General features: G+C 44.8%; 2 protein-coding genes across 5 annotated transcripts in view; one reads left to right on the top strand and one right to left on the bottom strand.

Moving 5' to 3' along the window:
- ZSWIM7 (zinc finger SWIM-type containing 7) overlaps nucleotides 1-9,335 on the top strand; it is a 38,064-nt gene extending 28,729 nt beyond the window's left edge. For 2 of the 4 annotated variants that reach the window (XM_087924671.1, XM_087924675.1), the window contains exon 6: nucleotides 2,972-3,395. In XM_087924671.1, the coding sequence (XP_087780797.1) occupies nucleotides 2,972-3,079 (108 nt within the window). In that variant the 3' untranslated portion in view covers nucleotides 3,080-3,395. Of the gene's footprint in view, nucleotides 1-2,971; nucleotides 3,396-8,900 lie in introns of those variants that run through there. The other 2 variants (XM_087924685.1, XM_087924678.1) reach the window with 2 other exon arrangements.
- The window catches only part of ADORA2B (adenosine A2b receptor), a 31,359-nt gene continuing 20,140 nt past the window's right edge, over nucleotides 4,479-15,697 (bottom strand). Inside the window, exon 2 of the mRNA XM_087924627.1 lies at nucleotides 4,479-6,220. Coding sequence (XP_087780753.1) covers nucleotides 5,530-6,220 — 691 coding nt within the window. The 3' untranslated portion in view covers nucleotides 4,479-5,529. The remainder of the gene's footprint in view (nucleotides 6,221-15,697) is intronic.

The following is a 15,697-nucleotide window of genomic DNA, read 5'->3' as shown; positions in this document are numbered from 1 at the left end:
GAGGAAGGTAGGTAGGCAGGTAGGTAGGTAGGAAGGAAGGAAGGTAGGAAGGAAGGAAAAAAGGAAGGAAGGAACGAAGGAGGAAGGAAGGTAGGCAGATAGGAAGGAAGGAAGGAAGGAAGGAAGGAACGAAGGAGGAAGGAAGGTAGGCAGGTAGGTAGGTAGGAAGGAAGGAAGGAACGAACGATAGCAGAATAACTGAGTTGGAAGGGACCCCCCCAAAAATAAGCCCTAATTAAGATCCTGCCCACTCCAGAATGGAGGATAAAAATTAAGCTGAGGGGGGGGGAAATGGGGCGGTGGAGCTGACCTACTACTTACCTTTGGACAGGTGTAGCCAGGCCTCACACACACCCCAACACCTGCCTCGCCGGCCCATTTCTTCTGCAGCCGACAAGGCTGGCAAGGCTTTCCTGAAGGCCTCTGGAGCTGAGAACCAAGCTCAGGATCGATCCTATCGGCTGCAGAGGCCTTCAGGAAAGCTTTGCCGGCCGCAGAAGTTCCTGAAGGCCTCTGACAGCGAAAAGGAAGCCAGAGGCGACACACACAAATGAGGTTAGTCAGTGGATGATGTCCTCCTAAAATAAGACCTGGTGCCTTTTTTGGTGGCAAAAAATATATATATGACAAGGTCTTATTTTCGGGGAAACACGGTAAGCGCTCTTGCTAATACAAGTAATCCTTGACTTAAAACCACTCATTTGGTGATATCGACTGTGACAAAAAAAAAAGGTCATGGAATGGAGCACAACTCACTTAACGACCGCCTTGTTCAACAATGGAAATTTGAGGCTCAAATTATGGTTGTTAAGTCAAGGACTACCTGGATAAGAAATGTGATTTTACTTACAGGAGTCCTCTAAGAAACAGAAGAGAGTTGTGTTCACCGTAGACAATCGAAACCCCAGCGAAATTTCCTCCAAAGACAATGGAAGTCTGGAGCTCATCCTGTGCACAGGAACCAGTGGGAAACTATGGGGCAGGTTCTCTCCAAGGGGTCAGGATGTAGCCCGGAGATTCCCACGCTCCCGCCCAGCCTCTCCCCACCTCCCCGAGGGAAAATGAGCGGGGTGGACAAGGCCTCCGTAGCCGTGGGAGGACAGCTATGGTTAGTTTAGGACAGAGGTAGGGAAGGATAGCTCTTTGATGACATTTGGACTTCAACTCCCAGAATTCCTGAGACAGGATGGGCAACAATGGCCCTTTGATGACGTTTAGACTTCAACTCCCAGAATTCCTGAGACAGGATGGGCAACGATGGCCCTTTGATGACGTTTAGACTTCAACTCCCAGAATTCCTGAGACAGGATGGGCAACGGTGGCCCTTTGATGACATTTAGACTTCAACTCCCAGAATTCCTGAGACAGGATGGGCAACGGTGGCCCTTCGATGACATTTAGACTTCAACTCCCAGAATTCCTGAGACAGGATGGGCAACGGTGGCCCTTCGATGACATTTAGACTTCAACTCCCAGAATTCCTGAGACAGGATGGGGAACAATGGCCCTTTGATGACATTTAGACTTCAACTCCCAGAATTCCTGAGACAGGATGGGCAACGATGGCCCTTTGATGACATTTAGACTTCAACTCCCAGAATGCCTGAGACAGGATGGGCAACGATGGCCCTTCGATGACATTTAGACTTCAACTCCCAGAATTCCTGAGACAGGATGGGCAACGATGGCCCTTCGATGACATTTAGACTTCAACTCCCAGAATGCCTGAGGCAGGACGGGCAACGATGGCCCTTTGATGACATTTAGACTTCAACTCCCAGAATTCCTGAGACAGGACGGGCAACGGTGGCCCTTCGATGACATTTAGACTTCAACTCCCAGAATTCCTGAGACAGGATGGGGAACATTGGCCCTTTGATGACATTTAGACTTCAACTCCCAGAATGCCTGAGGCAGGATGGGCAACGATGGCCCTTCGATGACATTTAGACTTCAACTCCCAGAATTCCTGAGACAGGATGGGGAACGATGGCCCTTCGGTGACATTTAGACTTCAACTCCCAGAATTCCTGAGACAGGACGGGCAACGATGGCCCTTTGATGACATTTGGACTTCAACTCCCAGAATTCCTGCCACAGGATGGCCAATGATGGCCCTTTGATGACATTTAGACTTCAACTCCCAGAATTCCCGAGCCACATTTATCTAAATAATGTTATTTAAATAGTTTTTTTATTCTGTTAAATAATTTTTATTCTATTCTGTTATAAATGGTATAGGTGGGATTCAAAAACCCCAGCAACCAGTTCTCTCCCCGGTTGGTGGATAGGCCTGGCCATGGTGGGTGTGGCCTACTGGAACTTCCGGGGGGGGGGGGGCTGTTTTTCACCTTCCCCAGAATCCGGAGGCTTCCCTCAGGCCTCTGGGAGGGCGAAAACAGCCTCCCCCGGACTCCGGAGGTCCTCCGGAAGCCGGAAATAGGCCCGTTTCCAGACTTCCGGTTCGTTTTTCCCTCTCCCAGAGCCTCCGCGCAGACCCTGTAGTTACCTGCATCCAAAATGGGCCATATGGAGACTCCGGGGTGGGGTGGGCAGGGCCAGCTGTTCAGTTCAATTATCCGTTTGGCCAACCAGATGTTAAATTTAACAACTGGTTCGCCCGAACCAGTCTAAACCAGTCGGATGAATCCCCACCCCTGGCTATAGAGGTTTTTGCTTGAGCTGTGTGTGTGTGTGTGTGTTAGACCTCCACCTCTCTTATTCTGTTAAGCAGGTTTTCTTTAAACAAGTATTTTTTTTAATTGAAACTCAGTTTAAATTATTCGAATTTTATTCGACATAAAAATTTTGCTCCCGTAAAACTGGTTGGTTGCAAGATGGGCTGCTCTTCTCCTAATTATTATTATTATTATTTTCCTGGGATTTTTCTCCTGCACCAAACTTTCCCACACTCGGCCTCTAATGGGGTTTGCTCTCTGTTGTTGTTGTTGTTGTCGTGTGTTTTTGGTAGTGTAAGCACATCCTCGCCATCTATCTGAGCCGAGCGACCGGCGCTTGCCAGGAGCAAAGCATCTCCAACCAGCATCTGACGGCCCTGCTCCTCCCCGAGGAGAAATGAGGACGGAAGGAAGTTGAGAAAAAGGACGAGGAAATGTGAGCTGTAACCACGGGTGACTGGAAGCGTTTTGAGCTGGGTGTGCGTCTTTTCCTTCTACCCCGTTGTGTCCTGCTCCTGTTTTCTGCTCAGAAATGACCGATGACTGTCGTTGTGGGTTCCCCCTGGGGGACAATTTTATGTAGCTCTGGACTGCATACACACACACACACACGTCACATTCGGAAACGATTAACCCTGAAAAGTGGATTGCAGCAAATATCTTTAAAGTATTTTTTCCGCAAGGATGAAAACGACGCCAGTAAATTGGGAGGCCAAGTTTGACTTTGGCAAGTGTTTTATTAAAAAAGAAAGAAAAGAAAAGGAAGAAAAAGAGGGGGCGGGGAGAGTGAGAGAAAGAAAGAAAGAAAGAGAGTGAGAGTGAGAAAGAAAGAAAGAAAGAAAGAAAGAAAGAAAGAAAGAAAGAAAGAAAGAAAGAAAGAAAGAAAGAAAGAAAGAAAGATGGAACCACTTAGAGAGGGCTATAAAGCATTGTGAAGCGCCATATAAGTCTAAGTGCTATTGCTTGGGAAGAAAAGAAGGAGAAAAAGGAGGGAGGGAGGGAGGAAAGAAAAGGGAGGGATAGGAACGAAGGAAAGAAAGAAAGAAAAAGAGAAAAGGAAAGAAAAAGAAAGGAGGAACCGCTTAGGGCTGTAAAGCATTGTGAAGTGCTATATAAGTCTAAGTGCTATTGCTTGGGAAGGAAGGAAGGAAGGAAGGAAGGAAGGAGAAAAAGGAGGAAGGAAGAAAAAAGGGAAGGAATGGAAAGAAAGGAATGAAAGAAGGATGAACTGCTTAGACAGGGCTGTAAAGCATTGTGAAGCGCCATATAAGTCTACGTGCTATTGCATGGGAAGGAAGGAAAAAAGGGAGGGAGAGAAAGAAGGAATGGAGGAGAAAGGGAAGAGGGGGAAAGGAGAAAAGGGAGGGAGAGAAGGAAAGAAAGAAAGAAAAGAATGGCAATTGTTTAAATCTAGCTTCCCCTTTGCCAATTTAAACCAATAATTTAGTTCAGAGTAAGACAAAAAAAGATCCCCCTTTAAAACTCTCTCCATTGCATTCACAATATTTTAATTAAAAAAAGCACATCCGTTTTATACCATTTACTGGCCTACTTAAAAAGGATTTCCCATACGAGAATACCAGCAGCATCAAATAACTGATGACAAACTTAAATTAATCTTTAAAAAAAAAGACTTGAGCGGGTAAAGTTAACAGCCTCGTACAAAACACCAAATTATCACATGTATTAAAAGTTTCAGTTCCCTTGCTCCTGTGGTTTTATTTTTGGAGCGTGGCAGGACCACAAAGCCATTTCACAGATGACACCCTCCCACCTACACAGGCAGACAAAAACACAAAGGGCAGCACGGTTTTGAAAACCTGCCCTTCTAATGGAGGCAAAGATTAAAAATAATTAAACGGTAAATTAAATCTCACCATCGTTGAAAGGGCTCAGGCAGCAGAAGCCCTTTAATTGTACGCCAGTATTTCCCAAACTCAGCGCCATGAAACGGTGTGGACTTCCACTCCCAGAATTCCAAACCCAGCATGCTTTAAAATGGGGTGGACTTCAATTCCCAGAATCCCCCAGTCAGCCATGCTTTAAGATGGGTGGATTTTCAACTCCCAGAATTCCTCAGCTGGCATACTTTGAGATTGGTGGACTCCCACTCCCAGAATTCCAAACCCACCATGCTTTAAAATGGGGTGGACTTCAATTCCCAGAATCCCCCAGTCAGCCATGCTTTAAGATGGATGGACTCCAACTCCCAGAATCCACCAGTCAGCCACGTATTAAAGTCCACCCATCTTAAAGCTTGCTGCCTAGGGAATGTTGGGAGTTGAAGTCCACACGGCGTCCCGTTGCTGAGGTCGAGGAACGCTACTGCGTGCAAAACAAAAACTGAGCCATTCTTGTTCCAACACTCCCGCATATCGCAGGAAGTCGCAGGGGTAGTCCTTGACTTACGACCAGTCACCGTTCCAAATTACCACAAACCTCTCCAAGGGTTACCGAACACCCAGTTCTGAAGTCGCAACAGCCAGTTCCCCCCAACATGGTCAAGTGAACGGATTTTAGGTGCTTGTCCATCAGCTTACGGCCCTTCGCAGCGTCTCTTGGCCACACGACAGGTATTACGACATTTCTGCCCACCTCCAAAAATTTACTTCTTCTAGTTTTTGGCCAAGCCAGCCCTTACTAAATGACTGCTTTGAGGAAAAAAACCCATCAACGTGGGGTGACCCCCTCCTCCTCCGTTCCCACCGTCAATGACTTAGTCGAAATGGACGGTCGTAAGTCGCGGACTACCTTGAATATGAACCTCCTGGCCGCTTGTTTCCCACTGAACAGCGCGATGTGTGTGTGCTGTTCCGGACAGAAAAAAGACCTTTTGACCGTCCAGGTGACCTCAAACGTAGGTCGGCGATGTGTTCAGGTTATTCCCCGCCAAGTGACGGCTGCTACCGCCGCTGTTGCACCCTTTGGGGTAGTTGGGAAAATCCTCGTTCCTGCAGAGGACGTAACGCGACAGGATCTTCCGGAACGTATACCGGAAGTCCTGGATACGGTAAGCGTAAATGATTGGGTTGACCACCGAGTTGGTGTGGGAGAGGATGATGGTTAGATACATCATCCACTCCCGCTTGCTCTTGGCGAAGGTGGGGTAGAAGAGAATCAGGCAGTTAAGGATGTGCAGCGGCAGCCAACAGAGGGCAAACAGGCCCACAATGATGGCCAGCGACTTGGCGGCGCTGACCTCCTTCTGCAGCGTCATCCGGCAGTTGCCCACCAGTTCGATCTGCCGCAGCTGCTTGCAGGCCACGGCGAAGATCTTGATGTAGATGCAGAGCATGATGAAGAGGGGCAGGAGGACGCAGCCGAAGAAGTTGAAGTACACCATGTAGCTCATGGGCACCACATTCTCGAAGAGGCAGGTCACCCGGCGGTCCCCGCTGGGCCTCCGCGTCTCGTTGGTGCAGTTCTGAACGGCGCCCATCTTGTTCCAACCCATCAGCGGCGTCAGGCCGATGATGAACGAGAGGAGCCAGAGGACAGCGATGAGTCCGCGGGCTCGCTTCCCTGTCACCAGGCTCTTGTATCTGCGAGAAGAAAGCGGGACGAGAAAAATGGGGTCACACAAATGGGCGGGATAAGATCACCTTTCGTCCCTCGGGGAAGGATGGTTGGGTAGAGGGGGGTCCTCGAATGAAGAGCACAAGGGAGCCCCGAATTTCTCTTGTTAAGGGAGAGGTTTGTTAAGGGCTTTTGGGCCCCCGTTTTATGGTTTTTCTCACCCCAGTTAATAGTGAATCGCTGTTGTGGTTAAGTTGGTAACCCGGCGGTTAAAATGAATCTGGCTTCCCGTTGGCTTTGCTTGTCAGAAGGTTAGAAGAATAAGAATAGGATAGGATTTAAATGGGATGGAATGGAATGGAACGGAACGGAATAAAATAAAAAAGGAAGGAAGGAGGAGTAGAACATAGTAGAGTAGAGTAGAATAGGAATACGAATAGTATAGAAATAGAACAGAAATAGAATAGTATAACGATAGAATAGAATAATAAGAATAGTATAATAATAGAATAGAATAATAATCAGAATAGAATAGGGAGGAGGGGAGGAAGGAAGGAAGGAAGGAAGGAAGGAAGGAAGGAAGGAAGGAAGGAAGGAAGGAAGGAAGGAAGGAAGATAGATGAGAAAGTGGGAAGGAAGGAAGGAAGAGGAGAAAGTGGGAAGGAAGGAAGGAAGGAAGGAAGGAAGGAAGGAAGGAAGGAAGATGAGAAAGTGGGAAGGAAGGAAGGAAGGAAGGGAGAAAGTGGGAAGGAAAGAAGGAAGGAAGGGGAGAAAGTGGGAAGGAAGGAAGGAAGGAAGGAAGGAAGGAAGGAAGGAAGGAAGGAAGGAAGGAAGGGGAGAAAGTGGGAAGGAAGGAAGGAAGGAAGAGGAGAAAGTGGGAAGGAAGGAAGGAAGGAAGGAAGGAAGGAAGGAAGGGGAGAAAGTGGGAAGGAAGGAAGGAAGGAAGGAAAGAAAGTGGGAAGGAAGGAAGGAAGGAAGGAAGATGAGAAAGTGGGAAGGAAGGAAGGAAGGAAGGAAGGAAGGAAGGAAGGGGAGAAAGTGGGAAGGAAGGAAGGAAGGAAGGAAGGAGAATAGTAGAATAGAATAGAAATAGAATAATTATAGAATAGATAGAAGATTAGAATAGAATAGCATAGAATAGAATACAATATAGGATAGGATAGGATAGGGTAGGAAGAGCTGGAAGGGACCTTGGAGGTCATCTAGTCCAACCCGCTGGCTCAAGCAGGAGAACCTATACCATTTCAGACCAATGGCTGTCCAGTCTCTTCTTAAAAGCCTCCAGTGATGGAGAACCCAGAAACTTCTGGTGGCAAGCAGTTCCACCGGTTAATTGTCCTCACTGTCTGGAAATGTCTCCTTAGTTCTAGGTTGCTTCTCTCCTTGATCAGTTTCCATCCGTTGCTCCTTGTCCTGCCTTCTGGTGCTTTGGAGACTGGGTGGTGGACCTCTCCCTCGCAACAATTCGTTTAGCGACTGCTCAAAGTTACAACGGCAACTGGAAAAAGTGATTCATGACTGTTTTTCCACCCTTATAACAGTTTGCAGCATCTCCATACTTACGAACAGTCGCGGGGTCCCTGGGGGTCACGTGATCCCCTTTTGCGACCTTCCGACAAGCGAAATCAAAGGGGGAAGCCGGTTCCACTTAACGACCAGGGTGTTAAGTGAGGAACTTGCAGGAGATTCACTTAACAACTCTGGTGAGATAGGTTGTAAAACGGGCCAAACTCACTTAACCAATTTCTCACTGAGCGGCATCAATATTTGGCTCCATTGGTGGCGGGGAGGGGTATAAGTCCACAATTGTACTCTTTTTTTTTTTCTCGCGGGGGGGTGGACAACGAAAGAGGCGGTCAACCCCAGCAGGACGAGCTTGGAGGCCGGACAAGAACAATGAGGTGATAGGAGAAAACAGCAGGACAAAGGAAGGCTCACAGCTGGACGTTGGGTCTTGACTGGAAGGCGGCTTTCCCTCCCCAAATTCCCCAAATTCCATAAATGTGATGGACCTGTATCTTGCACGAGTCAAAAAGAGGCCTGTGAAAATAGCTACAGACCCCCTCACACATCCCGGACATAAACGGTTTCAACTCCTACCTTCAAAACGACGCAATAGAGCCCTGCACACCAGAACAACTAGACACAAGGACAGTTTTTTCCCCCGAAAGCCATCACTCTGCTAAATAAATAATTCCCTCAACATTGTCCAACTATTGACTAAGTCTGCACTACTATTACTGTTAATCACTCCTTATCACCCATCCCCTCCCTCTTGTGACTGTATGACTGTAACGTCACTTCTTTCCTAATGATTTATATTGACTGTTTCCTAGTATGATTTGATTCTATTCTATTCTTTTCTATTTCTATTCTATTCTATTTCTATTTCTTATTCTATTCTAATTCTATTCTAATTCTATTTCTATTTCTCTATTTGTATTATTTCTATTTCTATTTCTATTCTAATTCTATTTCTATTTCTCTATTTCTATTATTTCTATTTCTAATTCTATTCTAATTCTTATTCTATTCTAATTCTATTTCTTATTCTAATTCTAATTCTATTCTAATTCTGTTTCTATTTCTCTATTTCTATTATTTCTAATTCTAATTCTATTCTAATTCTTATTCTATTCTAATTCTATTTCTTATTCTATTCTAATTCTAATTCTATTCTATTCTATTCTATTCTATTCTAAACAGGAATGCTGAATATTGTGGAAAAGTTGCTATCCCATCCTATCTTCAAGAGCTGCAAGTCGGCCTAAACGACTCCTCCTCACAACGTCCCTGTGAAGTGATAAGCAGCACATAAGTCTAAAATGATATTGAGGTGGCTAATACAAGCCATCCTCGTCTTAAACACTATTCGTTTAGTGACTTGCAACAGTGCATTTCGTGACCGAAGTTATAGCAGCACTGAAAAATGTTCGCTTAGGACTGTTGTTCACACTTATGACCGTTGCAGCATCTCCCAGGGTCAGGTCATAAAAATTCAGATGCTTGGCCACTGACTCGTATGACCGTCGCAGCAAACAAAGTAAACCAGATTCACTTAACAATCCTGTGACTAAGTTAACAACTTAAAGCATCCTGGCTGGGGGATTCTGGGAGTGGAAGCCCTCCCCTCTTAAAGCAGGCTGGCTGGGGATTCTGGGAGTGGAAGTCACCCATCTTAAATCATGCTGGCTGGGGGATTCTGGGAGTAGAAGTCCAGCCCTCTTAAAGCATCCTGGCTGGGGATTCTGGGAGTGGAAGCCCATCCCTCTTAAAGCATCCTGGCTGGGGGATTCTGGGAATCCTCCCCTTTTAAGGAATGCTGGCTAGGTAATTTTGGGAGTTGGTCATTACAGCTTAGTTGTCCAGGTATAGGAACATTGATCTACTCTCTGGATGCACATAGATGCAAAAAAAATAAAAAAAATCAAGGTTGTTAACACACCACAAAATACCTTAATATAAATTGAAATATTAAGAAATAATATTGCGTATTTCCACAAAGTCTTAGTGCAGCCCTTGTTTTTCGCTTGCTTCATCTATGGATGGACCCATGCCAGCAAAACACCATTAGAGAGAAAAACAACTCGAGAGAGAGACAGAAATTCGAAAGGCCATTTGCCAATGGCGCCTGGAAATGGCTACTGCTGGAGGACGGGTGGAGTGAGGAAGAAAGAGTGAGGAAAGAAAGGAAAAAAAAACTTAAGAAAAGGGTGTAATTGCCCAGCTGCTACCGGCGTTTTCACATTTAGTTAAACGGCACTCAAGCCAGCCAGCTTAGGGTGTGGGGTAGACTTTCCTTAGAGAAAAAAAACCAACTCCTGAATGACAAACCTTTTCATTTTGTAGGGAGAAAAGAGACTTCTTTGCTTTTTCAAGGAAGCTCGTCGGCCCTATTCGAGGGCCCCAGGGTGCTTCCTGTGCACCCCAAATTTCCATGGGAACCGTCCCTCACAATTTCCACAAAAGTGAAAGCAGCCAAACCCAAACCCGGCTTGAAAAGAAAGATTTAAAAGCTCTTTCTCTCTCTCTGAATTTCATTTAGTTGCTTTCCCGCTTTGATCCAAATTGAGGGCAGGGTCTTTATTGCAAATGGGGTACAAAGGAAGCGAGGGCTCTCCTAGCTCGCGTTAAACCCACCCATGGGGATTTAAACCTTTGCCACCCCAAAAGCCACCTTGGAAATGTCAGGTCAGCTTTGCAAACCCCACGCAGCCCGTCTTCAAGGCAGCGGAGCTGAACAACTATTTGCTCTGTTTAGAATAATATTTTCCAACCACAGCGATCAAGTTATCGCTGACTGAGTAAGGGAGGGGAAAACATGCTTTAAAAAAAAGAGAGGGCACCCTTTCTTTTTTGAAGTTTGTTTTCACGGCAGAAGGAAACGAAAGAAAGGCTTTACATTAAAATAATGACAATGATAAGAATAGGAAGGAAGAGGGGGAGGAGGAAGAGGAAGGAAGGAAGAAGAATTAGGAGGAGGAGAAGAGGAAGGAAGGAAGGAAGGAAGAAAGAATTAGAGGAGGAAGAGGAAGAGAACAAGAGGAGGAGGAGGAAGGAAGGAGGAAGAGGAAGGAAGGAAGAAGAATTAGGAGGAGAGGAAGGAAGGAAGGGAGAAGAGGAAGGAAGGAAGAGGAAGGAAGGAAGAAGAATTAGGAGGAGGAGAAGAGGAAGGAGGGGAGAAGTGGAAGGAAGAATGGAAGGAAGAATTAGAGGAAGAAGAGGAAGAGAACAAGAGGAGGAGGAAGGAGGAAGAGGAAGGAAGAAAGAATTAGGAGGAAGAGAGAAGAAGGAAGGAAGAAAGAGGAGGGGAGGAGGAGGAGGAAGGAAGGAAAAAGAATTAGGGGAGAAGAGGAGGAGGAAGAGTAAGGGAGAAACAAAATTGGAAGGGAGGAGGAAGGAAGAGAACAGGAGGAGGAGGAAGGAAGGAGGAGGAAGAAGAAGAATTGGAGGAGAAGAAGAGGAGGGAGGAGGAGGAAGAGGGGAAGAGGAAGGAAGGAAGAAGAATTAGGAGGAGGAGGAAGGAGGAAGAGAGGAAGGAAGAAGAATTGGAAGGAAGAGGAAGAGAACAAGAGGAGGAGGAGGAAGGAAGAGGAAGGAAGGAAGAAGAATTAGGAGGAGGAGAAGAAGAAGGAAGGAAGGAAGAAGAATTAGAAAGAATTAGAAGGAAGGGGAGAAGAGAAAGGAAGGAGGAGGAAGCGGGGATGTGGGTACCAATAAAAGAGAGTATTTGTAGCTCAGGATTGAAATGAGAAGTCCTTGGTGCTCTCTGAGCTTGGTTGTTTTCTTGTAAACATTTCATTACCCAAACTAGGTAATATCATCAGTGCCAGCAAGGAATGGGGTTTGCTGTAAGTAAAGAGCGCTCCTTACTAGCCCTGATGATGTTACCTAGTTAGGGTAATGAAACGTCCTACACAAAGTCCTACACTTAGGCAAGAAAAACCCAAAGGACACATATAATAGACTGGGTGAAACCAGGTTCAATAGCAGGAACTGGGAGGGGGATCTCGGAGTCTTAGTGAGCAACCAGCTGAATATGAGCTGATGTTGTGCAGTAGCAGCCAAAAAAGCCAATGCAATCCTAAATTGCATGAACAGAGGGACACAATCGAGATCAAGGGAGGTACTAATACCACTCTATAAAGCCTTAGTAAGGCCACACCTAGAGTCCTGCATCCAGTTTTGGTCACCACACTATAAAAAAGAGGTTGAGACTCTGGAAAAAGTGCAGAGAAGAGCAACCAGGATGATGAAGGGACTGGACGCTAAAACATACGATGAACCTTTGCAGGAACTGGGCCTGGCTAGTCTAGGGAAGAGAAGGACCAGGGAGACAGGAGAGCAGCCTTCCAGTATTTGAGGGCTGCCCCAGAGAGGAGGAAGGGGGTCGATCTATTCTCCAAAGCACCTGAAGGCCAGACAAGAGAATAACGGATGGAAACTGAACAAGGAGAGATTCAACCTGGAAATAAGGAGAAACTTTCTAAGAGTTTGAGAACCAAGAGCTGGCCAAATGCTACAGAAACTCTACATCCTTCCTGAGTGCAAGATAGAAAAAAAAAACCGGAAACGGCATTTTCAGGAAAACAGCCTGCTGGAGAAACGCAATAGTCCTTTTCAACCTTTCCGAGCAAGAGGAAGAAACCACGTTTGCCGGAAAGGCAAATTTCTGGGCCCCAGAGGTGGTTGTTGTTCTTCAGGAGGCAACTGGACTTTCTTGCTTTTTCTTTCGAAGACATTTCGCTTCTCATCCCAGAAGCTTCTTCAGCTCTGACCGGATGGTGGGGAAGGGAAGGATTTATACTCCTTGCAGGCAGCTGGTCATTTGCAATCTTTTTAGAGAGCCGTTGAGGCCACTTGGAGGTTTGTTCTCTGTCCTCAGGGTCACCCGAGTGGTGCAATGGGTGTGAAGCCTTCTATAACACAGTCCTTTCAGCAGTTCCAAGAAAGCTCCACACCCATTTGCACCACTCAGGTGACCCCGAGGACACAGACAAACCTCCAAGTGGCCTCAACGACCCTCGAAAAGGTTGCAAATGACCAGCTGTGTCTGCAAGGAGTATAAAGTATAAAACTCCAATTGCCTTTTGAAAAAGCACCTTTGGGACAACTGTGGCCTGGATGACGGAGAATCTGTACGGACTTTTAAGTTTCTGGGACATGGCTAGAGAGATTTGGGCATTGGTAACCGGTTCCTTCGGAGGGAACGAGCCAGGATCGGTTTACAAGGGAAATAATCCGACGTGTGCAAAGGACGCTGAGGCGAAGCCCAGAAAGGAAACGATAAACACACATCTGAGAAGACTGCAAAATTCCCAGGAACTCAGGGGCTTGAGCGTGGGGGCGGGAGGAGAGATAAAGACAACACACAACTCCCTTTTCTTCGTTTTTCATCTTGTTTTCCTGCAGAACACACACAAATACAATCCTCTTCCCTCCCACCCTAACTCTTCTCAAACACTTTGCCATGTACACACTTAAATTATTAATCCTTCTCCTTTGTCTAATTTGTCTTGGCATCAATTAATTGAACCATTATTGATCTGGGCTTTAATGCACAAATGCGTCTTGACACACACAAACACACATGCACACACACACACACACACACACACACAAATGTTGGCTTTGGGCAGGCCTGGCTGCTGAATAATGCATGTGTGAAGGAGGCCTCCGTTTTTACAAGGTTTCCTTCCACCCTGCGAGCGTTAATCTGGAGGGTAGGGGACTCCCAGATTTCCAGAGAGACGGCAAAGGAAAACGGGGCGTGCCCCCTTCTCCTTACTCAGTTGCGGCTTTGTGACACTTTCGGTTGTCTGCGACACGTTAGAATAATAATAATAATGTCCTAGCATTGGGAAGTTAGATGGTCAGCTTCCTTAGATATCAAATTATAGCATCTGTCCCAGGATTTCTCAACCTTGGTGGCTTGAAGGTGGGTGGACTTCAACTCCCAGAATTCCTCAGCCAGCCCAGCGGGTTCAGGGACACTAAAAGAATGGTTTTAAGTGGAGGAATATCTGTATATTGTATTGTCAACATGTTTTAGATAGATAGATAGATAGATAGATAGATAGATAGATAGATAGATAGATAGATAGATAGATGATAGATAGATAGATAGATGATGAGATAGATAGATAGATAGATAGACAGATATAGATAGATAGATAGATAGATAGATAGATAGATGATAGAGATGATAGATTGATAGACTAGATGAGAGATTAGATAGATAGATAGATGAGAGATAGATGGAGATGATAGATAGATAGATAGATTAGATAGAGATGAAGATTAGATAGTAGATAGAGAGATAGAATAGATAGAGAGGTAGACAGATAGATAGATGAGATGATAGATAGATAGATAGATACAGATGAATGAGAGAGATAGATGGAAGATGATAGAGATATGATAGATTGATGAATGGAGAGATTTAGATGAATAGAGATGAGGAGATAGATGAGAGATGAGATAGAGATGAAGATGAGTTAAGTAGATAGATAGATAGATAGATAGATAGATAGATAGATAGATGATAGATAGATAGATGATGATAGAGAGATGATAGATTGATAGACGAGAGATTAGATAGATAGATAAATGAGAGATTAGATAGAGATGATAGACAGATGAGAGATTAGATAGAGATGAGAGATTAGATAGGTAGGTAGGTAGATAGATAGACAGAGAGACAGACAGACAGATAGATGAGAGATAGATGGAGAGATGATAGAGATATGATAGATTGATAGATGAGAGATTAGATAGATAGAGATGAGAGATAGATGAGAGATGAGATAGAGATGAGAGATGAGATAGATAGATAGATAGATAGATAGATAGATAGATAGATAGATAGATGATAGAGAGATGAGAGATTGATAGAGGAGAGATTAGATAGATAATAGGTAGATGAGAGATTAGAGATGAGAGATTTGATTGATATATATATATAGATAGATAGATAGATAGATAGATAGATAGATGAGAGATAGATGGATAGAGAAATGATAGAGAGATGATAGGTTGATAGATGAGATAGATGATAGATGGAGAGAGAGAGAGAGATGATGGATGGATAAGCAGACAGACAGATAAATAAATGATGGATGGATGGATAGAGAGAAAGATGGATAGGTAGGAAAGTAGGTAGGTAAGAGACATGATAGGCAGGCAATAACAGGTGATAGAGATAGATAGATAGATAGATAGATAGATAGATAGATAGATAGATAGATAGATGATAGATGGATAGATAGATAGATAGATGAGAGATAGATGAGAGATAGATGGATAGAGAAATGATAGAGAGATGATAGGTTGATAGATGAGATTAGATAGATGATAGATGGAGAGAGAGAGAGAGAGAGATGATGGATGGATAAGCAGACAGAGATAAATAAATGATGGATGGATGGATAGAGAGAAAGATGGATAGGTAGGAAAGTAGGTAGGTAAGAGACAGATAGGCAGGCACGCAGGTGATAGAGATAGATAGATAGATAGATAGATAGATAGATAGATAGATAGATAGATAGATAGATAGATAGACAGACAGACAAAGATAGGTAGGTAGGTAGGTAGATGATAGATATAGATAGATAGATAGACAGATAGATGGATGGATAGATAGATAGGCAGGCAGGCAGGCGATAGAGATAGGTAGGTAGGTAGCTATGTAGATAGATGATAGATAGATAGATAGATAGATGATAGGCAGGCAGGCAGGTGAGAGAGAGGTAGGTAGGTAGGTAGGTAGGTAGGTAGATAGGTAGATAGATAGATAGATATGGATACAGATAAGTAGATAAGATAGAAAAATGTTATAGACGTACTTGTTTTTGTGTGTATAATGTGGAGGATTTGACGTATTTGGTCTTCCCTTGAATCATTCACATGTGACACTTTCGACCCCACCCTCTTAGCCAGGTCAAGCGCAGGCTTAGCTTATCTCAAGTTGGCTTATTTTTTGAGCGTTGAGCATCGTGGGGTGT

The sequence above is a fragment of the Pseudonaja textilis genome, chromosome 1 (genome assembly GCF_049901715.1).
Source record: "Pseudonaja textilis isolate UNSWEBS1 chromosome 1, rPseTex1.2, whole genome shotgun sequence".
NCBI lineage: Eukaryota > Metazoa > Chordata > Lepidosauria > Squamata > Elapidae > Pseudonaja > Pseudonaja textilis.
Note: the sequence above shows the minus strand (reverse complement) of the source record. Positions and strands in the feature narration are given on the sequence as shown.